The 27,281-nt window shown below is 48.6% G+C and overlaps 2 protein-coding genes across 3 annotated transcripts in view; one reads left to right on the forward strand and one right to left on the reverse strand.

The window, feature by feature from the left end:
* Window positions 1-8,630: 8,630 nt before the first annotated feature.
* Window positions 8,631-11,379, forward strand: FAM181B (family with sequence similarity 181 member B). The gene has a single exon (XM_054056465.1). The coding sequence runs from the start codon at window positions 8,722-8,724 to the stop codon at window positions 9,709-9,711; it is 990 nt and encodes a 329-aa protein (XP_053912440.1). The 5' UTR covers window positions 8,631-8,721; the 3' UTR covers window positions 9,712-11,379.
* Window positions 11,380-21,854: 10,475 nt separating this feature from the next.
* The window catches only part of LOC104062980 (NADP-dependent malic enzyme, mitochondrial), a 129,726-nt gene continuing 124,299 nt past the window's right edge, over window positions 21,855-27,281 (reverse strand). The window contains exons 11-14 of one of the 2 annotated variants that reach the window (XM_009565123.2): window positions 27,074-27,216; window positions 25,797-25,970; window positions 25,281-25,379; window positions 21,862-23,886 (exon numbers count right to left, since the gene is read on the reverse strand). In XM_009565123.2, the coding sequence (XP_009563418.2) occupies window positions 23,725-23,886; window positions 25,281-25,379; window positions 25,797-25,970; window positions 27,074-27,216 (578 nt within the window). In that variant the 3' untranslated portion in view covers window positions 21,862-23,724. Of the gene's footprint in view, window positions 23,887-25,280; window positions 25,380-25,796; window positions 25,971-27,073; window positions 27,217-27,281 lie in introns of both variants that reach the window. The other variant, XM_054083596.1, reaches the window with a different exon arrangement.

Genomic DNA, 27,281 nt, shown 5'->3' on the forward strand with positions numbered 1-27,281 from the left:
TGATTGGATGAGGACCTGAAGTGACCTACTATTTCTGTTGCAGTTCTAAACCATGTCTGGTTTGGTTTTATTTTTTTTTTCCTTGATTTCTTAATATAAGCATATAAAGAAAATGTCAGGTTAAATGTTTTAAAGTACACCTCAAACACCTCTGTGTAGCTCAGCAAATCCTTGCTGAAACCCAGAAGTCTCCAGTGGCATTTCAGAGCTCAGCCCAGCCTGGGCAAGGACCAGGAGAGCCTTTACAGGATCTTCTGATGGAGCGATTATCCCCTAAGCAAGGCAACACAGCTTTGCGCTTTGCTCTTGAGCAGCTCTTTCCAATGTGATACAGTGCTGCCAAACACATTTCACCCATTCACTGGTGCCAGGAGAACCACCAGAAACTGCTTTGCCCTTTCTGCTGGAGGGAATATCAGAGAATCATAGAATCACAGACTCATAGAATGGTTTGTGTTCCAAGGGACCTTAAAGCTCATTCAGTTCAAACCCCCTGCCATGGGCAGGGTGACCTTCCACTCATGGGGCTCAAAGCCCCATACAACCTGGCCTTGAACATTTCCAGGAATAGGGCATTCCAGGAGGATATATCTCACGAGAACACAAAATGCCCACCAAGAACAAAAGAAGGGAAGAGAAACTGAGACAACTGCATCCAGAGGCTACAACAGGAAAACAGGGCTTTGTCTGCAGGGTGCCAGGTCTGCCGATGTGTCTACTAGTAATTTCATGGACTAGAACAGCATCTCTACGAAGCCAAGACCAAAGATGAAGGAACTGTACATACGTACATGTATGAATATACACGAGCTGAAGTGGTCTTTAGTGACTGAAGGAAGGTGAGGACTGCATCTACATAAGCCACACAATCTTATATCTACATAAACATACTAAATTTAGATTAAGTGGCTTAAATTTGGCTTAAATGAGTATTCCTTTCATCCTTCCTTCTGATTTTACTGAATATTTTATTGTCAATTTTTCTTCATTAGTGGGAAGCAAACTGGTATGTTTTAAACTTTCTCCCACTGTTGGGAGTATAACTTCCTAAAGATTTTAGCTTCTTTGCAAGACATTCAGTAAAATGAAGGATTTTTTTTTTAGGTCAACATCTTCTTCTGGCAGACTGAGCCTGAAGTGCACTTTATTTCCCTTTAATTTAACAGCTCCAGCAGCTTTTCCAGTTAAATCGACTGTTCATTATCGAGCCCATTTATGAAAGGCTGTGCAGTGCAGTTTAATGAATCCCTGGCACAAAGCTCCCTTTCAGCGCAGGGAAAGAATAGTAGCCTATTTAGGTCCTGTAGGGCTGTATGTCAAAGGCTGCCTATAATACTTGTCAGGGAAGGGCAGAAATTCCCACTGATATAAGAATGTGCAAGAAATCAACTTTCACAACCAACTCGCCGATTAAGACACGATCAGGAAATGAGACTGTAGGTTGTGAGCAGTGACACCTGTTTGGGCAGTTGGATTTTCCCATAACTCGATAACCATATGGGCCCATATAACCTGCCAGGGAAGAAAAAAAGAGTCCTCCCACCCCTGTTGCAGAGATTTTCTTACTTTCACGCTGCCTTCCTGATGCTGCGGCAAAAGGAAAAAGGGTGTTGTGAATTGTGAGGGCTGAGCTCAGTGCTGGATTTGGTTTGCCTTCCCCAGTGGAAGGTTTTCCTAGCGAACGTAGAATCACAGAGTGTTTTGGGTTGGAAGGGATCCTTAAAGCCCGTCTAGTTCCAACCCTTTGCAGTGAGCAGGGACTTCTTTAACGAGACCAGGTTGCTCAGAGACCTCTCCAATCTGGCCTCAAACATTTCCAGGGATGGGGCATCTCCTTACCTCTCAGGGCAACTTATTCCAGTGTTTCGCCACCCTCAATGTAAAAAAAGTCTTCTGTTTATCAGCTTGAATTTACCCTCTTTTAGTGACAGGGCACAACATGAGATATTTGGTCAGGCCACTGGAAGAGGCTGCCCAGGGAAGTGCCCTAATACTTGGAGGTGTTAAGAAAAAGTGTAGCTGTGGCACTTTGGGGCATGGTTGAGTACTCATGGTAGTATTGTGCTGACAGTTGGACTGGATGATCTTCAATGTCTTTTCCAACCTTAATTATTCTATGGTTCTGTGTTTCTTCAGGCTGCATCCTAGTGCGATCCTGTCTGCATTGCAGAGGATTTACCCCAGCATTGGACACTGAGATGGGTGGTCCTGCAAGCATCAGGAGGGTGGATTCAACTTCTGCAACTGCGTCTGGTGAGAAGCTGCTCCACAAAAGTGCTGGCACTGAAGCATGGTACTCAGCTGTGGAAGGCTTTCTTGTTTGCGTAAACCGCTCTTTCTTTTCTGGCCCATTGGATCTGTAAGTATAACAAATCAATCTTCTTGGGAAGGGCCTGATCGTGTGGCTATAAGCCGTGTTTGTGGCCTTTGAAAAGCATTAGTAAGCACAGCATGCCTTGCTCCCTTTGATTTACTGTGACTGTGCTGCAGTTCCCTCCGAAAAACTCAGACTTGAGACCAGCGGTGTTCTGGAGAGCTTTGGTTTAACCTGCAGAGCTGGTGGAGAAGAGAGGCAAGATAATAAACAAACCCAGATAAACTTCCTGCACAAAAGTGGACAAGAAGATAGTAGTAGAACCCTTGGAGCCCCTTAGGGAGCACTGAAAGCTATCCTGCGGGATGGAGATTTGGAGAAGGGAAAGTGCTTCTGCAACTGCTTCACTCGCTTTGGTCTGATGGGGGCAGGGAGTGGAGGGAGCAGGACATCTGGTCCAAGTCAGATGTGGGGTTGGAGTTATTTTGTAGGTCTAATCGCAGTGCTTCCTGGACATTAGACCTTGCCAGTGAGCTGAGTTGGATCACTGGTGGAGCGTGAGAACTGCCCTGCAGGGGCAGAGAATTGTCATCCTGAAAGAGCCTAGGCACTGGCTCTTGGAGCTGCTGGGAAAGACACGTTTTACAGGAATAACGAAACTGCTATTTCCTTGGAAATATTAAGTTTCTTTGCAAGCTGTTGACGTCATGTGGCTTAGCAAATTTCCCTCCAGGCGTTGCCCAACTTGGGGTAATCAGCTCTGCTTGAGAGAACATGGAGAATAAGCATGTTTAATGCAATTATGAAGGCTTTCTAAATCTCCAGATCTGGTTGAGAATATGTAAATTTGACTGCTGAGCCCAACTGAATGCAAACTTTCTTTTGCATGCCAGACAATTGTTTTAATACGCTCCGATTTTTAGTAGGTAATAAAGTCTCCCACTAAACCATAGCTAAGCACTCAAAGCTGTTTAATTGAATGAATTCAGCCTTACAGAAGTGAAACCAGGGCTTTCAGGATTTTTTTTTCTCTAAGCCACCGGATATTTAGCCACTCTGCATATACTGCCACCCAGACTCATTAACAATCCACTTTAGGCAGGCTATTAAATACTACAACTATAATGCCAAAGCAGATACGAACTGTGGGCAGCTTGGTGCTCTATTAGAGTCATTTCACATTGCTTCGATAGGGAATAGTCCTACACTAGAGCTGGGGCAATCTTTGGTATCAATCCAGGCTGGGTGGAGAATGGATTGAGAACAGACCTGCGGAGAAGGACTTTGGGGTGCTGAGCATGAGCCAGCAATGGGCACTCACAGCTCAGAAGGCCAACTGTGTCCTGGGCTGCATCAAGAGAAACATGGCAGGCAGGTCGAGGGAGAGGATTCTAGCCTCAGTGAGACCTCACCTGGAGTCCTGCATTCAGATCTAGAGTCTTCAGCACAGGAAGGACATGGTTCTGTTAGAGCAAGTCCAGAGGAGGCCACAAAGATGATCAGAGGGCTGTAGCACCTCCCATAGGAGGACAGGCTGAGAGAGTTGGGGTTGTTCAGCCTGGAGAAGAGAAGGCTGCGGGGAGATCTTATAGTAGCCTTCCAGTACTGAAAGGGAACCTACAGGAAAGATGGGGGCAGACTTTTTAACAACGCCTGTTGTGACAGGACAAGGAGTAATGGTTTTAAACTAAGGGAGAGGAGATTTAGACTGGATATAAGGAAGAATTTTTTTACAATGAGGATGATGAAACATTGGCACAGGTTGCCCATCATCCATGTTCAGGTTGGATGGGGCTCTGAGCAACCTATTTGAGCTAAAGATGTCCCTGGCCCTGCAGGGGGGTTGGACTGTTTGAACTGTAAATGTCCCTTCCAAGCCAAAGCATTCTATGATTCTATGACTAAAACTGGCCGCACATCAAGCAGCAGACAACGATTCCAATTTTCTAGACCCCTGTGCAGTTTAAAGTGGCCTCAAAATGGATGCAAAACTCTCTAGTGGAGCACACAGGGGACATGTATGTGTTATTTTTCACATTTCCCCATCAATATGGGAGCTTGGTGCAAGCTGCAAAGTTTGACAGGGCTTGACAGGACTTGAGGGTCAAAGCTCGGATAGCTAATCCATGGCAGTTGTATTAGAGCTAAACAGTTTAAATCCACCTCCTGTGCAGACGGGCTCATTCTGATATGGAGAGATACATAGATTTCCCATAGCCCTCTGCCTGCCAGGGGATTTTGCTTCAATCATATAGTTGAACTCAAAGCAGCTTCCCAAAGACAAGACCCCATGATGCTCCAGCTGGGCAGGTTTTGCAAGGAATCATAGAATCATGGAATGTTTTAGATTTGAAAGGACATTAAAGATCATCCAGTTCCAACCCCGTGCCATGGGTGGGGACATGTCCCACTTGATCAGGCTGCTCAAAGCCCCAGCTAGCCTGGTTTTGAACACTTCCTGACATGAGGCATCCACAACTTCTTGGGGCATCCTGTGCCACTGCCTTACCACCCTCACAGGAAAAAAATTCTTCCTAATATCTTGTCTAAACCTACCCTGGAGGCCCAGTCCGGATGTGTCAACACCAGAACCAAGTCTGTGATGGGGACCACAAAGCTCTGCCTGCTGCTGCAACCCTGTTCAGATCTGCTGAGATTCAGAGACCAAGAAATCAGCATTTTTGTTTTGTAGAGGATTGGAACCTTTTTTTTCTCTCATTAAATATGTGTTTCCTACTCTTTTCTCCTTGTTTGTTTTACATTCAAGGAGCGTTTGAAACCACAATAGGGTGAATTTGGCTGAATTTTCCTGATTTTGCCACTAAGAACAGACTCAGAAGGGAGTCCTTTTCCCTTTTTTTCTGCAGAGGTTTACTTTCTGTTGTTTCCTTCCAAGGCAAAAGTGATGAGTTTCCAGTAAATCAATGCATATGAAGAAAACTCACTTTATTTTGGTAAAAATATTCATATTTGGGTGTGTAAAATCACTGAAAAAAAATCCAGAGCTCAAAGGGTTGAGGTTGTTCTGCATCAATGTAAAAGTTTTCTGAATTAAAATGAACCAAATTTCCACAGGAAAGCTATCACAGTTCCTCATGGAGCTGTTATCAGGACTTCCAGTAGTTCCTTCAATAGTTTCTCTACCTTCCACATGGAAGATATATACCCCTACATCACTAATCCATGCAAGTAAAAACCATAGAATCATGGAATGGTTTGGGTTGGAAGGGACCTTAAAGCTCATCCAGTTCCAACTCCCCTGCCATGGGCAGAGATACCTCCCACTGGATCAGGGTGCTCAAAGCCTCATCCAGCCTGGCCTTGAACACCTCCACAGATGGGGCATCCACGACTTCTCTGGGCAACCTGTTCCTGTGCCTCCCCAGCCTCACACAAAAACATTTCTTCCTAAAATCTGATCTAAATCTCCCCTCTTTCAGTTTAAAACCTTTCCCGCTCATCCTGTCCCTGCACTCCCTGATAAAGACGCCCTCCCTAGCATTTCCAGAGGACCCCTTTAAGTACTGGAAGGCTTCTATAACTTCTCCCTGGAGCCTTCTCTTCTCCAGGCTGAACAACTCCAACTCTCTCAGCATGCACTTGAATTTATTTGAGCACAGGACTCCAGGTGAGGTCTCACAAAACCAGAAAGAACAGGGGCAGAATCAGCTCCCTCAACCTGGTCACACCTTTTTTGGATGTAGCCTAGGATACTGTTGGCTTTTTGGTCTGCAAGCACACATTGATGGCTCACACAGCTTTTCCTCCACGAAAAGCTCCAAGTCCTTCTCTACAGGGCTGCTTGAAATCCATTCTCCACTCAATCTGTATTTGTGCTTGGGATTGCCCCAAGCACAATGCAGGACCTCACACTTAGCCTTGTTGAACTTCATGAGGTTTGCAAATGAAATAAGTTTTAACTGACTGCAGCCTAGCCATTTAAAATCCCTATTGGATCACAGTGCTGTATTTTCTCAGGACTTGTCCTGATGGGGAAAACACAGTATGCTGGGTAGTGCACATATCAATGAGCTTGGAAAAAAATTCAACCTTTCCAAATTAATTTAGGCTTCTGCATCTTGGTGGGTGTCAAAGCAGGAGTGTGTCTCTGTGCGCTTGATCCTAGAGCCATTGGAGTGATCCAAGGTTGGATCTCAGGCACAGGGACACATTTTGTGCCAGCTGAGCAGCTGCAGGATGTGGGAACAGAGCTGGAGGTGGCAGCACATTAGTGATGCGAATCACTCTGATAGCGTCAGTGGGATGCTGTATACCTGTCCCAGAGTGTGGGTACCTGTCCTTGGGTGTGTGTACCTTTCCAGGAGGATGCATATGTACTTGTCCTGATGCATGTGTGTCTACCTGTCCTAGGATGTGTCTCTACCTTTCCTGGAATGTGTTTACCGGTGTTCTTGTACCTGTGTTGAGTCTTTGTCTACCTGTCCCAGTGTGTGTGTACCTGTCCCACAGATGTGTGTGTACCTTTCCCAGGATGAGACTGTACCTGTCCTGGTGTTTCTACCTGTCCTAGGATGTGTGCAACTATCACAGAATCATGTCGGTTGGAAAAGACCTCTAAGATCATCCAGTCCAACCATCAGCCCAACATCACTATGCCTACTAAACTGAAGTGCCACAGCCTCACGTTTTTGAACACTTTTAGGGATGAGGACTCAACCACTTCCCTGGGCAGCCTCTTCCAATGCTTCACTACTCTTCTAGTAAACATTTTTTTCCTAATAACCAGAGAGTGGTGGTCAATGGAGTTAACTCCAGCTGGAGGCCAGTCACAAGTGGAGTTCCTCAGGGCTCAGTACTGGGTCCAGCTCTGTTCAATGTCTTTATCAGTGACCTGGATGAAGGCATTGAGTGCACCCTCAGCAAGTTTGCAGATGACACTAAGCTGGGAGGAATTGTCGATCTGCTGGAGGGTAGGGAGGCTCTGCAAAGGGATCTGAACAGGCTGGACTGCTGGGCCGAGACCAATGGCATGAGGTTTAACAAGACCAAATGCCGGGTCCTGCACTTGGGGCACAACAACCCTATGCAGCGCTACAGACTGGGGGAAGAATGGCTGGAGAGCTGCACGGAAGAGAAGGACCTGGGGGTGCTGGTTGACAGCCGACTGAACATGAGCCAGCAGTGTGCCCAGGTGGCCAAGAAGGCCAATGGCATCTTGGCTTGTATCAGAAACGGTGTGACCAGCAGGTCCAGGGAGGTTATTCTCCCTCTGTACTCGGCACTGGTGAGACCGCACCTCGAATACTGTGTTCAGTTCTGGACCCGTCACCACAAGAAGGATGTTGAGGCTCTGGAGCGTGTCCAGAGAAGAGCAACGAAGCTGGTGAAGGGGCTGGAGAACAAGTCTTACGAGGAGCGGCTGAGAGAGCTGGGGTTGTTTAGCCTGGAGAAGAGGAGGCTGAGGGGAGACCTTAATACTCTCTACAACTACCTGAAAGGAGGTTGTGGAGAGGAGGGAGCTGGCCTCTTCTCCCAAGTGACAGGGGACAGGACAAGAGGGAATGGCCTGAAGCTCTGTCAGGGGAGGTTCAGGTTGGATATCAGAAAAAAATTCTTCACAGAAAGAGTCATCGCGCGCTGGAACAGGCTGCCCAGGGAGGTGGTAGAGTCGCCTTCCCTGGAGGTGTTTAAGGAACGGGTGGATGAAGTGCTGAGGGACATGGTTTAGGGAGTGTTAGGAATGGTTGGACTTGATGATCCGGTGGGTCCTTTCCAACCTTGTGATTCTGTGATTCTGTGTCCTTGTCCCAGAGTGAGCGCCCCTGTTGTGGGATGTGTGTCCCTGTCCGTGTGTGTGTGTCCCTGTCCTGGAGTGCATGTCCTTGCCCCGGGATGTGCGTCCCTGCCCTGGGATGCGTGTCCCTGTCCCGCAATGTCTGTACTGGTCCTGGGATGTGTGCCCCTGTCCCAGGATATGCGTCCCTGTCCCGGGATATGCGTCCCTGTCCTGGGATATGTGTCCCTGTCCCAGGATGCTTGCCACTGTCCCGGGATGTCTGTCCCTGTCCCGAGACGTCACTGCCCCGGGATGTTTGCCCCTGTCCCAGGATGTCCCTTCCCCGGGATGCCCCTTCCCCGAGATGTCCCTGCCTCGGGGTGTCTGTCCCTGTCCCGGGATATGTGTCCCCGCCCCGGGATGTCTGTCCCCGCCCAGGGATGTCCGTGCCCCGGGGCTATGGTCCTCCCTCCGCCGCCCCCAGCCTGGGGTGCCGTGGTTGCCCGCAGCGCCCCATCCCCTCGGCGGGGCTGGGAGGGAGGCGTGGCTGCCGGGTCCCTCCCCCGCCGCCGGTCCCTCCCCTCGCCGCCCGCCGCCGCCTTTTCCCGGCGCTGCTCCCCCGCCCCGCTCCGGCAGCGCCGCTCGGGGCCGCGGCTCCGCGCCGCCGGCCATGGCCGTGCCCGCCGCGCTGCTCAGCCCGCACCACCTCCTGTCCTTTTGCTTCCCCGCCGGCGCCATCCTGGGCTATGCAGACCTGGAGAAGGGCTACGAGGGCGGCGGGGCGGGGGGCGACGCCGCGGATTTCAAAGAAGCCACCAGGGACCTGCTGAGCTTCATCGACTCTGCCTCCAGCAACATCAAGCTGGCGCTGGACAAGCCGGTGAAATCCAAGCGGAAGGTGAACCATAGGAAGTACCTGCAGAAGCAGATCAAGCGCTGCACCGGCATCATCGCCCCCGCCCCGCCCGCTGCATCCCCATCCTCCTCCTCCTCCTCCTCGCCGCCCGCCAAGCCCCCGCCGCGCCGGGAGGCATCGCAGGCGGCCAGCAGCCTGCAGAGCAAGAGCCTGGCCGCCCTGTTCGGCTCCCTGCAGCCGGGACGAGGGTCTGCGGGCGCCGGAGAAGCGGTGCCGGGCGGCGGGGCGGCGGGCTGCCCCAGGAAGGTGCCGCTGCGGGACCGCAACCTCCCTCCTTCCTTCTTTACGGAGCCGGCTCTGCCGCCGCCGGCCGCCAAGGAGCTGGAGAAGGGCGGCGGGGACCCGAGCGAGTTCTTCGAGCTGCTGAGCCCCGAGTACGGCGCTTTGCTGCCCGAGGCCGCCGCCCCGCACGACGCCTTCCCCGCCGCGCTGGGGCCGGAGCACGGGCTGTACGAGGTGCCGCTGCCCGCCGCCCATCACCCGCTTCTGGGCGGGCTGCTCTACCCCGAGCCGCCCTGGAGCCCCGCCGGGACCTGCGGCCCCGCTAAGAAGGCGCCGCCCGAGCCGCTGCGCCCGCTCTACCCTGGCGGGGGCGACCCGGTCCCGGGGGGCGGCGGGGAGGAGCCCGGCGGGCACCTGGCGGCGGGGTTCGCCCCCTTCTTCCCCGAGTGCCCGCTGCCCCCGCCGCAGGGGCACTACGACTACGGCGGAGGCTTCCCCCGGGCTGCCTACCCCGGGCTGTAGGGCAGCGCCGGGAGGCTCCGACCCCCCGCCCGGGACGGTGGAATAGGGGGGGATGTGTGGGACCCGCGCCTGGGACGATGGAATGGACAGGGGATGTGTGGGACCACCGTCTGGGATGATGGAATGGACAGGGGATGCGTGGGACCACCACCCGGAATGATGGAATGGACAGGGGATGTGTGGGACCACCACCTGGAATGATGGAATGGACAGGGAATGTGTGGGACCACCACCCAGGATGATGGAATGGACAGGGGATGTGTGAGACACCTGCCTGGGACAATGGAATAGGGGGCAATATGTGGGTCCCCCACCCGGGACAATGGAAAAGGGAGGGAAAGCATGGGACCCCCACCCGGGACAATGGAACAGAGGGGGAATGCGTGAGATCCCTGCTTGCAGCAATTGAATGGGGGGGAGTGCGTGAGACCCCCACCCGGCACGATGGAATGGAGGGAGAAAGCATGGGACCCTGCCCAGGATGATGGAAAGAGGGGGAAAGCATGAGACCCCCACCTGGGACGATGGAATGGAAGAGGAAAGCGCGGGACCCCAACCTGGGATGATAGAATGGCAGGGGGAAAGCGTGAGACCTGCCCAGAATGATGGAATGCGGGGGAAAGCATGAGACCCCTGCCCGGGATGATGGAATTGGGGCAAATGTGTGAGACCTCGGCCTGGGACGATGGATTGGGGTGGGGGGGTGAGCCCTGCCCAGGACGATAGAACTGGGGGAGGGTTGAGTCCTGCTGCGGGAATGCTTGGGGGAGAGTGAGGACTTGTGCATGGGGCTGCATGCTGCAGTGTGCCCCCCACCCAAAAGCACAGCCCCGCAGGGTTCACCCATGTGCTCTGCGAGTCGCCTCTTCCTGCATCGTGGGAGCCACTGCCAATAAAATGTGGAATAGTGGGTCCGTCCAGGTGTCTTTGTGGTGGATGGTGACTCTGTTCGCCTTCCTTAGGGACCAGGTTTTGTCCTGCGTGGCCTGGTGTACCTGTCTTGGGCAGCATTGCAACGGGGCTGCTCTTCTCAAAGGTAGCCGTGACCACTTGTAAATTATTTTATTCTAAAAGTAAAGCTCGGTCAACTCTTGTGGTTGTGTTTAACATTTTTCCCAGGCCTGGTTTTGTCCTACGCAGCTTGGTGTAAACATCTTGGATGGTGTTGCAATGGGGCTCCTCTCTCTTCTCTTCTTGAAGATGGCTGTGACCACTGGTAAATGATTTTGGTCTAAAAGTAAAGCTCGGTCAACTCTTGCGGTTGCATTTAACAAGTTTTCCCAGGCTCATCTGCATCACAAGTGCTGGTGGATGTTCAGCTGAGGACACAATGGCAAGGAAAAGGAAAACATTTGAGTGAAGCAAAATTGAAAATGCTACTACCAAAACTTAGTGTCCTGAAATTTAACAGTGTCTCGCAGGATCTTGAAAACAGCGATTTACAGCGATACGTGAGTTAATTGATGGCATATGTTCGTGACAAACTTGTACTGTAGCCACTGTGGTGATGTGATTCCTACAGACCTTTGGATTTCTTCCAGGAATGTGTCAAAGCTCGGAAAGCAAATGTGGCTCAGTCTCATTGTGTACAGGAGATTATTTGATAATCATTTAAGTTATGTAAAAGAGTCTATGATAGGTCCTATAAAAATAAAGCTACACAATAGATCTGAGCTCTGTGGTTGTTACTGCTGCTGAAATGCAGCATTTGAGGGGCTTTCACCATGCCTGCATCCTCTGTAATGGTTTCTTGGCAGGAGTTAAGACAGGCAATGGGTTTTTGTCTTTCCTAAATCTTTTGAAATGCTGTACTTTATCCACAGTGACCTGTGCTTGTTTTGCCTTCATTTGTACCGGCTGTTTCTTTAACTTACTAGAAAGAAGGGAATGATAATACGCTGCAAAGCCACGGGGATGAAAATCGCTACAGTTATGAAAACAGATCAAAATACTTGGAGGTTTCCTATTGAGATGCGAGTCTGAAAAGGCAATCCCGTGGTTTGGCTCCCCGCCAGTCCCAAGTGGAATGATGGGCAGCTGGTCCAGCCAAGGTAGCTACAAATGAGGCTAATCCTGCCCTGCTGCTGGTTTTGATGACGGGACAATGTCCTGCTTCTGAACTCAGTCCTACTGCCTTCACTTTGGTAAAACCTCTCTGTGAAGAGAGCGTGTTTGCATTCACCAGATCCGAGCAGAGCTTGCATACAATTGTGTTTTAGATTATCTAAACAAGACCAGTGAGGATTTTATTTCACTTGGAGAGGTGGGCTTTTTGATGATCCAAGGACTGGAGCACCTCCCGTATGAGGACAAACAGAGAGTTTGTTCAGCCTGGAGAAGAGAAGGCTCTGGGGAGACCTTATAGCAGCCTTCCAGTGCTGGAAGGGGGCCTACAGAAAAGCTGAGGAGTGGCTCTTTATCAGGGAGTGCAGGGATAGGATGAGGGGGGAAATGTTTTAAGCTAAAAGGGATGAGATTTAGATGAGATATTAGGAACAAATTCTTTACTGTGAGGATGGGGAGGCACCAGAAGATGTTGCTCAGAAGCTGTGGATGCCCCATCCCTGAAGGTGTTCAAGGCCAGGTCGGATGAGGCTTTGGGCAACTACCCCATCGTAGGGAGGTTGCAACTAGATGATCTTTAAGGTCCCTTCCAACCCAAGCCATTCCATGATTCTATGAACTTATAGCACATATTGGCAAATGTTTAGGGCATTTCAGCTGGAATATGCTTCATCAATATGTATCTTATTGCCTGACTTTCTCACCTGAGCTGTGTGCTTTCAGCAGGCCAAGCAAATGAAGGAGGAGCTGATAACAGAATGATCTCTGCTAGGAAAACACCTTTTTTTACTTAGGATTTCACAGAGCAGTTAATTTATTTTACAAGTTTGATATGTAAATATGCATTAAGTGGGGTTCTAATCCTGAAGACCTTACAGCCATCCTATGTGTCAACTGTCTTGCAGATGTCAGTGAGATTTTGCTTGAAAAAAGTCTAAAAGAGGTCTGCAGGAATAGATTCTGGGATACGCTATGTAGACATTGCAAACCTGAATGATTTTGTTGTCCACAGGCCTCATCCTTTTATTCCAAGTGGCCATGAAGTGCCACAAATCTGACCTACTGTTGGTTTTCACTCAGTTGTTGCTCTGCTCCCTCATAGATGTTCTCAGAAGCTGAGCATCATCAGATTTTGTGGGTCATATCTTTGCCCAGAGAGGTTGTGGATGCCCCATCTCTGGAGATGTTCAAGAACACTTTGGATGGGGCTTTGAGCAACTGGATCCAGAGGAAGGTGTCCCCTGCCCATGGGAGGGGGTTTGGAACCAGGTGAGCTTTAAGGTTCCTTCCAACCCAAACGATTCTATGATCTTGTCTCAAACCAGTGGGAGAAGTGGCTCTGTGGGTGTCAGCAGAGCTGGGCTGGTCTAGAACCCTCGTGGCAGATTGCTTTTGATGCTGCCAGGTTGGAAGGGTTCTTCGTGGGCTTGCAAGAAGTTGGGGGCAGGCTCCAGGAGTCAGCTGGGCTGAGCAGCAGCTGCAGATATTGCTTCAGCTTATCTTCTATTCTGCAGCAGTTCCTTAAAGGGAATGGTTTTTTTTCTTTTGCATCCAAAGAAGTATGACCAGCAGGCCGAGTGAGGGGATTCTGCCCCTCTACTCTGTGCTCGTGAGACCTCACCTGCAGTCCTGCATTCAGTTCTGGAGTCCTCAGTACGGGAAGGACATGGATTTGTTGGAACGAGTCCAGAGGAGGCCATGGAGATGATCCGAGGGCTGGAGCACCTCCCATATGAGGAAAGGCTGAGAGAGTTGGGATTGTTTGGCCTGGAGAAGCGAAGGCTCCAGGAAGACATTAAAGCAGCTTTCCGGTACTGAAAGGGAAAGCTACAGGAAAGCTGGGGAGCTGAACTCTCTTTAACAGGGAGTGCAGCGATGGGATGAGGAGGAACAGTTTTAAACTGAAAGAGGGGAGATTTAGATTAGATATTAGGAAGAAATTCTTTACTGTGAGGCTGGGAAGGCACTGGCACAGGTTGCCTGGGGAAGTTGTGGATGCCCCATCCCTGGAGGCATTCAAGGCCAAGTTGGATGGGGCCTTGAACAAACAGATGCAGTGGGAGCTGTTCCTGTCCATCGCAGGGAGGCTGGAATCGGATGATCTTTAAGGTCCCTTCCAACCCAAACTATTCTATGATTCCATGATCCTATGATTTTCAGTTTATAGGAGCTTACACTGGAAAAAAAAATTACCCAATTTAGTATCAATATTTTTTGAAGTAGTGCTGCATTTTGCTGGAGGGTATATTTGAAGAGTATCTGGCATGGGCAGCCTGATAAGGCTGGAAATGAGCTAACAATGGCTGGGGTGATCCTGGCTGCTTTTCCCACAGCCAAGCCAGACAAAGGACTTCTGTGCTACTGCCGCAAAGTGCTGGACCTCCTCTCTGCACTGTGGAGGAGGCGAGGGCACCGCTACCAGACCAAGGGTTGCCATCTAACGGAGCTGCATCTTTTATCTTCTTTGTGCATGTGTGGGCTCTTTTTTTTTGTTGCGGTTGTTTCCCCCAGCTTGAATAGTGCAGGCACTGAAAATGTCAGATGAGAGTCTTGCTTACAAACACCCTTGGGAAATTGCTTTCTCCACTGAAACACTGAAGAGCATCGTCTCAAGCAGCTGTATGAATAAAACCTTTTGTAATCAAGCCAGATATTTTGGTTTATCTGGTGCACTTTTATGAGGAGTCTGTCCCTAAGAACCCAATCTGATCCTTTTTAGCTTTTCTGTCTTAAAAGAAGGGTGTCCCTTGGAGTGGAAGTGGGTTATGTTTGGTTGGATGAAGGTCAGATTGTCAAAATATTGCGTTTTAGAAAGCCCACAATGAGTTCCTAAAATATACTAAATTCTTTTTTTTTGTGGATGTATTTTACACATATTTTCTAATTTTACTGGTGATTTTGGTGGAAAAGCATACACATCTTAATAATTTTTCACATGCAAAGATGATAAAGGGGAATGACAAGAACCCTTCACTTTTTTTTTAAATGAGGGTATCTTACCTTTCCTTAGTGGTGATTTACTGATGAATAAACAAGGGGTTCACTATGAACCGTTATTACTGTGTCTCAATATTTTGTGATTTAAATGGTCTGGGTCTTTTCCAAAGCACCTTCAAGAAAGCAGAAAGATTCCTTTATTTTCTTGGATAGGCTTTTGAAACAGGCTTGCTCACTATTTAATGGCCTGAGCTTGGGATTGCCTTAGTACAGCCTGGCTATTGCAAATGAGTCATCTTCGATGAGCTTACATAGTTGTTCAAACAACGGTAGTAAAGAAGATACAGAAGTTTATTGTAAACTCTTTTTGTTTTCTGACTTTTTGAATAAACTGCTTCTGGCGACAGTGCAAAAAGTGAAGGTCATTCTGTAGCTATTAGCGAAAGGCAGAAAAAAAGGTGGTGGAGCAACTCCTTAGTGATGTGCAAGCAATTAAGATGGAAATGTGAGAGAGTTCAAGCCTACAAACCTGACTGTATGAAATGAGTTAGGAATGCTTTTAGGATAGCTTTGTGTCAGCCGGAGAGATTGCAGCCTGCCTTCTCTGCAGTAAACTCATCTTGCATTTGGGCCCCTCACTACAAGAAGGACATTTAGGCACAGGAGAATGTCCAGAGAGGGGCAATGAAGCTGGTGAAGGGGCTGGAGAACAAGTCTTACGAGGAGAGGCTGAGGGAACTGTGGTTGTTTATCCTAGAGAAAAGGAGGCTTGAGGGGAAACCTTATCACTGTCTACAACTGCCTGAAAGGAGGTTGTAGCGACGTGGATGTTGGTCTCTTCTCCCAAGTAATAGATGATAGAATGAGAAGAAATGACCTCAAGTTGCACCAGGGGAGGTTTAGATTGGTTATTTGGATAAATTTCTTCACTGAAAAGTTTATTGGGCACTGGAATGGGCTACCCAAGGAAGTGGTTGACTCACCATTCCTGGAGATATTTAAAAGATGGGTAGATGAGGTGTTCAGGGATGTAGTTTATTAGTGGACAGTTCCAGTTGAACTCGATGATCTCAAAGTTCTTTTCCAACCAAACAATTCCATGATTCTATGATCTTTATGATTGGTAAGCACTTGTTTAAAATCCAACATGTTTGGATATTATAGTGACCTCTCTCTCCCAGAATCTGTGTGGGACAAGATTGCTGAAAGGTGAGGGGAGAACTTCTGTTTTCTGTGTTTTAAATTATTTTTCAATACCTGGTTGGAACTTTGATTATCATGGTGATTCCCCTCTGTTGCTGGCAGAGGACTGCTTCACTAGACGGGGGGGATTTTAGGCCTTTTATGCTTTTTGGACCTCCTCCTTAGCAAACAGAAATGTACTGTCAGCGCTCTATTTTTCTTGGTTGTTTTGGTTGTAGTCCACAGCACCACTGTCCAGAGAGCACAGACTCCACATCACTGCATTGCTGTCCATGGAAAGTATTTGTAATTGCTTAAATTAGCCAGTGTAGGAGTTAAAATCATAGAATCACAGAATGGTTTGGGTTGGAAGGGACATGGAATAACACCCAGTTCCAACCACCTTGCCATGGATAAGGACATCTTCCACTGGATCAGGTTGCTCAAAGCCTTGTCTAACCTGGCCTTGAACACCTCCATGAACGGGGCATCCACAACTTCTCTGGGCAACCTGTGCCAGTACCTCACCACCCTCATAGGAAGAAATTCCTTCCTAATATCTGATCTAAATCTCCCCTCTTTCAGCTTAAAGCCAATTCTCCCTCATCCTGTCCCTGCACTCCCAGATAAAGACCCCTTCTCCAGTTTTCCTGTAGGCCCTCTTTAAGTACTGGAAGGCTGCTGTAAGGTCTCTGTGGAGCCTTCTCTTCTTCAGATTTGAGGGATATGCAGCATTTCTGAAAGGATCCTTCATCTCTCATTTTCTGAGATGGGAAAATCGTATCTCATTTATGAAATCTCTCTGACTCTCCCAGAAACAGCTATAAAACTGCACGTTTTACCCTGTGCTCCCTCTAGGTATTCCTTGACAACGCTGCACATAGAACAAAATGCTAATCAGTCTGTAATAGGGGAAGAACAGGATTCACACTTTGTCCTGTTGGGCTCTGGTGCTCTTGTTAGTACACGGTTGGTTTGTTAGGATGTCTCCTGGTGGACATTTTAGATGGCCTCAGGCTTAGCAGCTAATTGTTATTCAGTCTGCAGGCCCTGCTGAACAAATTCTGGCAAATCCTGCTGTGCCGGATGAAGAGGTGACTGTGTGGATTTTCCACCCTGCTCCTTTGCTGCAAGGGCCACCCCTCAGCTGTGTGTACTGAGGGAGCTGTATCTGTGCCTCTGTTCCTCCAGCCTGTGGTCATTGCCCAAGTCCATCTTCAGGGACGGTTTAAAGTGAACTGAGGCTTGTGCTCATTAGCCTGTGAATGGTGGCAGACTGGGAGTAAGTTAAACCCAAAATACTGAGTGCCAACAATATTACTTTACTAGTAGCTGTGAATAGGGTGCTTTCTGTTTCTTCAGTAGCATCTGGCCATCTATTACATCCCCCTCTACTCTGATCTCTTGAGACTTCAGCTGGTGTCCTGTGTTCAGTTCTGGAGTCCTCAGCACAGGAAGGACATGGATCTGTCAGAGCAAGTCCAGAGGAAGCCACGAAGATGACCTGAAGGCTGTAGCACCTTGCATATAAGGACAGGCTGAGAGAGTTTGGCTTCTTCAGCACAGAGAAGTGGGGAGAAATTATAGCAGCCCTCTGGTACTTAAAAGGGTCCCCAGGAAAGCTGGGGAGGGGCTGTTTATCAGGGTTCACAGGGATGGGATGAGGGGGAATGGCTTTAAGCTGAAAGGGTGGAGACTTAGATTAGATATTTGGAAGAAATTCTTTACTGTGAGGGTGGTGAGGCACTGGAACAGGTTGCCCAGGGAAGTTGTGGATGCCCCATCTGTGGAGGTGTTCAAGCCCAGGTTGGATAAGGCTTTGAGCACCCTGATCCAGTGGAAGGGGTCCCTGCTAAAAGCAGGGAAGTTGGAACGGGATGTTCTTAAAAATCCCATCCAACTAAACTGTTCTATATATGCATGATTCTATAATCATTACTGGTTTGGGGTTTTTTTGCTCAACTTCATAACAGATACAGGTCCACTGCTTAAACGTCCCTTTGCCTCCACAGTGCTGAAAACAGTGAACGATTTTTATTTTGGTGCTGCCAAGACACTCTTAAAATGTAAAGAATACAGACTGAGACAGGCTGATGGACCAGGGATGGTGGCAGAGGAGATGATGTGGCCATGATTTTCATAATATCAGGTATAGTATAGAGACTACCCCCATGACCTGTTTCAAGGATCACAGAATCACAGAATCACAGAATCACAAGGTTGGAAAGGACCCATTGGATCATCGAGTCCAACCATTCCTAACACTCCCTAAGCCATGTCCCTAAGCACTTCAGTGTAGCAGACACGGCTCTTTCTGCAGGCAATCATGACTGCATTGAGTGCACGCAGGTCTCTACTGTGGATTCAGACTGTGCCAACACTTCAGGGGAGCCCTGAGAGCTATCCTGGACCCTCAGTATGGCATACACACTATTTCCCTTCTCCTCTCATGTTCTTTGATGTGTTCAGCTCCTAAGCCAGCTCAAATGCTTCGTTGGGTATTGAGGCTTAGCACCTTGAAAGGTGCTCCTTCCTTCTGACAGTTAAAAATGAGGTTCCAAGTGAATTTGTGAGATCTTTGGAAATCTCTGTGATCTTCTGGACCAATCTGCAGGAATCACAGAATTACAGAATCATAGAATGGTTTGCATTGGAAGGGACCTTAAAGATCATGCAGTCCCACCCTCTTCCTGCCATGGGCAGGGACACCTCCCACTGGATCAAGTTGCTCAAAGCTTCATCCAACCTGGCCTTGAACATCTTCAGGGAGGGGGCATCCGTGGCTTCTCTGGGGAACCTGTGCCAGTACCTCACCACCCTCATAGTAAATTCTTCCTAATATCAAGTCTAAATCTCCCCTCTTTCAGCTTAAAATTGTTACCCCTTGCTCTTTCCCTGGATTCCTTGATAAAGAGCTGCTCCCCAGCTTTCCTGTAAGTCCTCTTTTAAGTATTAGTAGGAGTTAAAGATTAAAATGCCCTTAATTGTGCTGCCTATATGGATACAGCCTGTGGGCCTGTGGGTTGAGCTGGACTCCGACAGATCACTTGCTTGAGTAATACCAGCCAGTGTGACAATTCTGAGATCAACCCCCTCCCAGTTCCTGCAGTCTCTTCCCAGTCAGTGGTTTGGCAGCTAGATTTGTTAAATCTGGAGTAAACAGCTCTGTTGTTCTCAATATACAAAAAGCAGAGCTCACACAGGTAAAATTGGCTGTGAATTCTAAATAAAAGGGACATTCCATCCTCCTACCACCATTTTTTCATCAGTGGCCAACTAACAAGGAATAATATTTTGCATAGTAACACTTCACAGTAGAACTGGGCATCAAAAATTGGCTATAATTGCTTCTGTGCACTCAAATAATTGAATATAAATCAATTACCAGCATTTTCGGTACTGAATAGCCAGGTTTTCTTTATGAAGAAAGCCCTTGCTTTCCTGTTTAAAAGCCAGACCTTTAGGTTCTTTGTTTATGCACATATCTGGGACAAATGATCCAAACTCAGTCATTAATTAGTGATTTTTATCAAGGTTTTCCTTTTAAGACTGAAAGGTCAGCACACTCTCAGCATTGGCAAAACAAACGTCTCTGATTTGCACTTGAACTCAAGGTTTGTGAGGAAGAAGCCTCAGAAAATTACTTAAAGGGTAGAGGTTTAATTCAGGGTCATTGCTCACAAGAACACACCCGGTGTGCCAAGCACAAATGTAATGACTGGGTAGCCTGAATGCTATCCAGAAGTCTGAGATTAATGTTTTTTTTAATGGATTAGCTGGCCCTTCGGGCCTAGAGCCATCTGACAGAAACTCCAGGCACAAGGGCTTAAGTAGAAATTGGGCCAGAAGAGCATGGCCCTGACCTTGAATGCACCCTCAGCAAGTTTGCTGATGACACTAAGTGTGTGGTGCAGTTGACATACTGGAGGGAAGGGATACCATCCAGAAAGATCTTGTGACAGGCTTAAGAAGTGGGCCTGTGCAAACCCCATGAAGTTCAACAAGGCCAAGTGCAAGGTCCTGCACCTGGGTTGGGGCAATCCCAAGCACAAATACAGGCTGAGCAGAGAACGGATTGGGAACAACCATGAAGAGAAGGACTGAGGTTGTTGGTGTATGAGAAGCTCAACAGGAGCTGGCAGTGTGTGCTTGCAGCCCAGAAAGCCAACTGGATCCTGGGCTGCATCCAAAGAAGTATGACCAGGTCAAGGGAGGTGATTTTACCCCTCCATTCTGCTCTTGTGAGACCTCACCTGGAGTCCTGTCTTTAATTCTGGAGTTCTCAGCACAGGAAGGACATGGATCTGTTGGACTGAGTCCAGGGGAGGCCACAGGGCTGATAAGGGGGGGCCGGAGTACCTCCCATACCAGGAAAGGCGGAGAGAGTTGGGGTTGTTCAGCATGGAGAAGGGTCTGGGGAGACCTTATAGAAGCCTTCTAGTAACTAAAGGGGACCTATAGGAATGCTGGGGAAGGGCCCTTCATCAGTAAGTGCAGGGATAAGATGAGGGGAAATGGTTTCAAGCTGAAAGAAGGGAGATTTTAGATCAGGTATTACGAAGAAATTATTTACTGTGAGTGTGGTGAGGTGCTGGCACAGGTTGCCCAGAGAAGTTGTGGATGCCTTTCCCCTGTGGGTGTTCAAGACCAGGTTGGATGAGACTTGGAGCAATGTGATGCAGTGGAAGGTGTCCTTGCCCATGGCAAGGGAGCTGGAACTGGATGATCCTTAAGGTCCATTCCAACACAAACCATTCTATGATGCTATCTTTCTATGAATCTGTAGCACATATTGTCAGCTGTTCAGGGTATTTCAGCTAGCTAGTCCTGTCCCTGCACTCCTTGATAAAGAACCCCTCCCCAGCTTTCCTGTAGCCTCCTTTAAGTACTGGAAGGCTGCTGTAAGGTCTCCTTGGAGCCTTGATAGTTTTTCCTTGTATTTATGCTATTTTTATCACTGGTTTCAAATTCGTCAATGATTTGTCAATCATTTGTCAAAGAAGAGCAGCTTGGGAATAGAGGACTTGTTCTGCTGGTGAGACACAAATGGCAGCAAACAGAGAAACCGAAAATGATCAAGTATAAATATCCTTGCTGTAAATCAGAAAACAAACCGCAGAGAGCAGCTAAAATGCCCACAATATTCAACTTGTGTTTTCCCTAAGCTGTTTTAATCTCTTTAGCTAGTTAATGTGTCCTGTTGGGCAGCCAAACGGCAGGTGCTGATTTGTAGATGGAGTCCCTCTGCAGGAGGATTTTTTTGGGCAAGAATAGTCATTGCCAATGCTCAAGTCCCTGATAAAATGTGATGTACCAGTGACAGGAACTCTTCAGGCAGGCAAAGCTCTGGCAGAAGCCCTCTACAGCCCTCAAGTGGTTCACTATGAATCCTACACATTGGAAACAATGCCCCAGCCTTGGCAAGAAATTCCCAGGGTGGACATAGTATTCCTTCCCAGGTAAGGTGCTTACAAAACTGCTGTGCTCTCAGCAGCCTTCCTTTCAAGCTCCAGAAGCCGGAGCAAGGATGCACTGTGTTCTGGCAGCTTCAGTTTCTCAGCCTGTGTCTCCAAGCAAAAGCAGGTGAGGAAAGGGGCTCACAAGGAGAAACAGGAGTTTTACTTGAGGAACAGGAGTTTTACTTGAGAAACAGGATGATGCCAATCGGGAAAGAATGCTCTCTCTACCTAGAATCATAGAATGGCCTGGGTTTGAACGGACCTTGAAGCCCATACAGTTCCAATCCTCCTGCCATGGACAGCAACATCTTCCACTGGATCAGATTGCTCAAAGCTTTATCCAACCTGAGCTTGAACATCTCCAGGGACGGGTCTTCCATGACTTCTCTGGGAACTTGTTCCAGTGCCTCACTATTCTCACAGTAAAGAATTTCTTCCAAATATCCAATCTAAATCCCCTCTCTTTCAACTTAAAACTGCTCCCTCTCATTCTATCCCTGCCCTCCCTGATAAACAGCCTCTCTTCATCTTTCTGTAGGGCCCCTTTAAGTACTTGTAGGCTGCTCTAAGGTCTACCTGGAGCCTACTCTCGGCTGAGTAACGCCAACTCTCTCAGCCTGTCCTCATAACAGGAGGTGCTCCAGCCCTCAGATCATCTCCATAGCCTCCTCTGGATTTGCTTCAACAGATCCATGTCTTTCCTGTGCTGAGGACTTCAGAACTGAACATAGGGCTCCAGATGAGGTCTTGTGCGAGCGGAGTAGAGAGGGAGAATCCCCTCTCTCAACCTGCTGATCGCAATGACATGGGCAAAACCTCTGTCCCTGGACTCTGCAGGAGATACAGCCCCAGGTAAGACCATTGCCAGGAAAGGATTGTGTTGCCAACAAAGGCAACCAGCAATAATAGCTGAGCAACACTCTCAGCTTGGGTGGATCGCTCAAGGGCTTTTCAACAAATGGATAAAGACTGGAAAATGGCTCAGGATGAACACTGGGCTGCCCCTGCTGGCAGTGCGCAATGAGCAACCCCCCAGCAGCAAGGATCAGCTCCTTCTGCAGCAGCTGGGCTCTTCTTTCAGTCCGGTGTGTCACAGCAGTGGGGCTGGTGTCCGGTAGGCCACAGGGTACCTCCAGGGTGTTTCAATTGCATTAGGATATCATTTGTGGAGTGAGGACTCCACAAGTGGTGAGGTGGGTGTTGGTCTCTTCTCCCAAGTAACAAGTGATAGGATGAGAGCCAATGGCCTCAAGTTGTGCCAGGGGGGGTTTAGATTGGACATTATTCTTTACTGAAAGAGTGGTGAAGCACTGGAACAGGCTGCCCAGGGAAGTGGTGGACTCACCATCCCTGGAGGCGTTCCAAAAATGTGTAGCCGTGGCACTTCAGGATGTCTTTTAGTAGGCATAGCGGTGTTGGGCTGATGGTTGGATTAGATGATTCCATGACCTTATGGCATGGTCCTGCCTGATGCCAGCATAGCACTGGCACTGGGAGGTGCTGCTGTGCCGAGTACAGTCCCCCACTGCCTTGTGCTGCCCGCAAGGAGCTGAGCATGAGGTGCAGGGTCCAGGTGGAGAGTGGGCTGAATCTGGTTCCAAGGTGGGAGCAATGGCTGTGCTAAGCGCATCACTGCGCTCGGGACCTGGAGCTGCATCAGCACTGTCCCTGACTGGGGAAGTCCTACAGCCTGGCTTCAGATCGCCCAGTGGCCTGGGTGACGTGAAAGGTCTTTACATCATCACCCCTCATGGTGCTACACAGTGCAGTGAGCTTGGTCCAGGATCGCATCTTTGTCTCAACAGAATCCCAGAGTGGAGTGGGCTGGCAGGGCCCTCTGGAGCTCATCCAGTCCAACTACCTGCTACAGGAGGGTCACCTCCAGCTGGTTGCACAGGAACGCATACAGAATGGTTCAGACACCTTTGGAGAGGGAGACTCCACATACTCCCTGGGCATCCTGCTCTAGGCTCCGTCACCTTCGCAGGAAAGAAGTTTCTCTTCATGTCCAGGTGGAACTTCCCAAGCTCCAGCTTGTGCCTACTGCCCCTTGTCCTGTCACTGGGCATCACCGAACAGTCTAACTCCCTCCTCCTGTCCCCTCCTTGCTATCTGCCTGGCCAAGAAAAGGTGTACCAGAATCAATATTTTCCAGGGACAGTATTTGGTGCGGCATGACAATTTTGCAGGGCTTGGACTCTGTTTTATTACCTACTGATATGCTCCCACAGAGAAAAAGCATCTGGAAGTGAAAAAATACTCAGATTCATTTACTTTGATCATTCTGCAGGCCTGGAGGTGCATTTATATCAGCAATGATACGAGCCATGGGAACTGATGGTAAAAATGAGAAAGCAGTTCTCAAAAAAACTTATATATCTTGTGTTTGCATGGCTGTGGGCGGCCACCGGTAATCGTCGATAACAAAGGAATCATAATCAGGACTGTAAACCAGCTGCTTCACAAAGGCTTCTTTGTCTGCTGGCTCGGGGTACCAAGACGCAAGACCCTGCTTGTAGGCCCAGTCAACGATCTGCAGAGAGATAAGCAAAATGAGCATAGAATCGTTAAGGCTGGAAAAGACCTCTACGATCATTAGGTCCAACCATCAACACAACACCAACATGCGTACTAACATGTCACAAAGTGCCACATCTACATGTTTTTTGAACACCTCCAGGGATTAGGACTCCATCACTCCCCTGGGCAGCCTCTTCCAATGCTGATGAAACACTGGCATGTTATAAAGTTGAAACCAACTGCAGTTTGGCCCTGGCTATATTTTCCCTCTTTCCTTCCCCCAAATTGTGTCCTTTTTTTTTTTCTTTTCTTTTTTCTCTTTGTGCGATTCCCTGAGTCAGCTGCACTTCATCCTTTGGGTGAAGGACTGCAAGCTGCCTGCAATTACTGGCTGCTTAGAAATGCTGCTTAGAAGTGCCCTGGCAACCCTGCCCTGGCAAAGGGGTTGGATTATGCAATTAAAGGAGAGAACAGCCGTTTAACCACCTCCACTCTCACCCTTGAGCTCCTCAGCTACACTGTGCATCCATCAGTAACTCGTAGCATGCCAGTGTGATTCTCAGTGGGGTGTGCCATAAATGGGAATAACAAATTTGATGTATAGAGGGCACCAACCCCACAACTGGATAGCAAGACCAGATCTGGAATAGTATTTAGGTACTTAAGCCTGTATCAAATACAGGAGAAGTTCCAAAACAGCAATTTCTTAGAATCATAGAACGGTTTGGATTGGAAGGGATCTTAAAGACCACTCAGTTCCAACTCCCTGCCATGGGCAGGGAAACCTTCAACTGTATCTCCTCAAGTGGTTAACATAACTCTTCGAGTACTAAAAAGAAATGATAGCAGAAATGAGGGGTTATAGCAAGCATGACTTCCACACCCCCTGAGGCTCAGCAGTCAGCAAAACCACTCAAACGTGCAGAGGGATGCAAGCTGCGTTTTGGTGGCACCCTGGTCTCATGCTGAGTTTGCTTTAAACGATCAGAAGTGCTGTTTGCCCACTGACAAGGAAAAGGATCAAAGGATCATAGAATCATATAATGGCTTGGGTTGAAAGGGACCTTAAAGATCATCCAGTTCCAATCCCCTGCCATGGGCAGGAACATCTTCCACTGGACAAGGGTGCTCAAAGCCTCATCCAGTCTGGCCTTGAACACCTCCAGGGACAGGGCCTCCATGACTTCTTTGGGCAACCTGTTGCAGTTCCTCCCCATCCTCACAGTAAACAATTTCTCCCTAATACCTCATCTAAATCTCCCCTCTTTCAGCTTAAGACCGTTCCCCTTTGTCCTATTCCTGCACTCCTTGATAAAGAGCCCCTTCCCAGCTTTCTGATAGGCCCCCTTTAACTACTGGAAGGACTTAATTCCTGCCCTCTCTACCACAGGAAGTGGAAATACTCACTTTCACAGCAATTTTGAGAGACACTTCTCTGATGGTGTCCAAGGGAGGATAAAGTCTTCCCTCTGCAAGATGGTGCTCTGTCACCTCAGCGGCGATAGACTAGAAATAAGAGAAAGATATGTAAAGATAGTCTCAAGCACGGGCCACATTCACTGGCGTTATAGGGAATGTGGCTGAAGCCTCAGCAGCAGAACTGGGACTATTTTTCAGCAGGAATGCTGAACTATTCAAAATACATGTGTATATATGTTTCCTTACAAACTTAAAAGTGGAGCCAGAATGGTGTAAGGACTGTGCCAGGGTAGGAGTTATGGAGAATGAGAACCTTTCATGGTTCCTGCACCTCTGTGAGTGCAATGGAAGTGTGGGCTTTCCCTGAGACTGGCAAAGGCTACAGCTTTTGCTGAGGCTGTGCCATTTCCACCCAATGTGCTGTCCCAGGCTAAGTTACTGAAAACACTTGAAAATGCCCATTACGATCTTTTAAAAAATAGTAGTTAAATGCTAGTTGGAAACCTCTGCTGTGATGAGGAAGATGTCGTCAGAGATGTGCCGGACTCCGCAGGCAATGACTCCCAGTGCCACTCCTGGGAAGACGTAGGCATTGTTTCCTTGGCCAGGGAAGAAAGTCTGTCCACTGGACAGTGTTACCTTCGAGAATGGACTCCCACTCGCAAATATTCCCCTGCCCTGATCAAAGAGAGAGAAAGAGGCATACAAATCTAGAAAAGAAGTCTTGTATTTCTGCTGCTCACCATGATCTGTGCCCAGAGAATTCTGGTGACCAAGTGGACTAATCGCCAGCCAGTCAGTGAGAGGCATATCCACCAGAGCTATCCCCAGCTGACACTTCTGGAGGGTCTGGTCCCCAGGGGCCATGAACAGGACACTGTCTCGGTGTTTGCACTGCCCAACTGTTCTGAACGTGCTGAAAAGGAGTCTCTTCCTCTCTAATAACAGTATAGGGGTTGTGGAGCTGAGGACCTTAAAGGTGCGAGTGGAGGTGGTTAAATGTCTGCTCTCCTTCATTAATTGCACCATCTCCTCTATCAACCAAGATGAGGAGAGGCTCTTTATCAGGGAGTGCAGGGATAGGATGAGGGCTAACGGTTTTAAACTGAAAGAGGGGACATTTAGATCAGATATTAGGAAGAAATTTTTTACTGTGAGGATGGTCAGGCATTATCCCTGACCATTTGAGGATGGTCAGGGATTACCCTGATCCAATGGGTCCTTTCCAACCTTGTGATTCTGTGTGATTAGCATAGGTTGCCCAGAGAAGCTGTGTATCCCCCACCCCTGGAGGTGTTCAAGGTCAGGTTAGATTAGGCTTTGAGCAACCTAATCCAGTGGAAGGTGTCCCTGCCCATGACAGGGGGTTTGTAACTGGACAATCTTTAAGGCCCCTTCCAACCCAAGCCATTCTATGATTCTATGAACCATCTACGGAGTGTGATAACACGCTCATGCAGGATAAACATTTGGGGGCTGTGTGATTACTCTGGCCAGCAGTGGGTGGTGGGGAGCGCAAAGGGGAGAGTGACACGAGGCCTCCTCTCTCAAGCCAGATCAATGCACATGACAATAATTCTTCAGTGACATTGGGTCCAAGTTGGTTGATGAGACTGTTACATAAAGAACTGGTTTGGCAGAACACTGGGAACAGTAATCTGTGAGGACAGGACACCTCAAGCAGCTATGGCTGAAAGAAGCAAGTGCTTTCTTTAGAGGACCACAAAGCAATTCAGACTGGTACCCGGAGCACCCAGCTTCTGTATGCTGAGCTCTAGTACCTCAGTGAGACGGTAGCACTGCTCCGCTGTGCACTCTGCTTTACTTGTGGGGTTGCTCAGGGCAAAGATGATAGGTCTCTCATTGAAGGCTGCCATGTCCTTCAAAATCTTTTCAGAGAAAGCTCCTGCAATGGCTGCAACACCTAAAACAACAACAGCAGAGTGAGACAGTGCTTTCTGACTGTCTGACTTTGGTGCATTGGTGAGA

Source organism: Cuculus canorus, chromosome 1 (genome assembly GCF_017976375.1).
Source record: "Cuculus canorus isolate bCucCan1 chromosome 1, bCucCan1.pri, whole genome shotgun sequence".
Taxonomy (NCBI): Eukaryota; Metazoa; Chordata; class Aves; order Cuculiformes; family Cuculidae; genus Cuculus; species Cuculus canorus.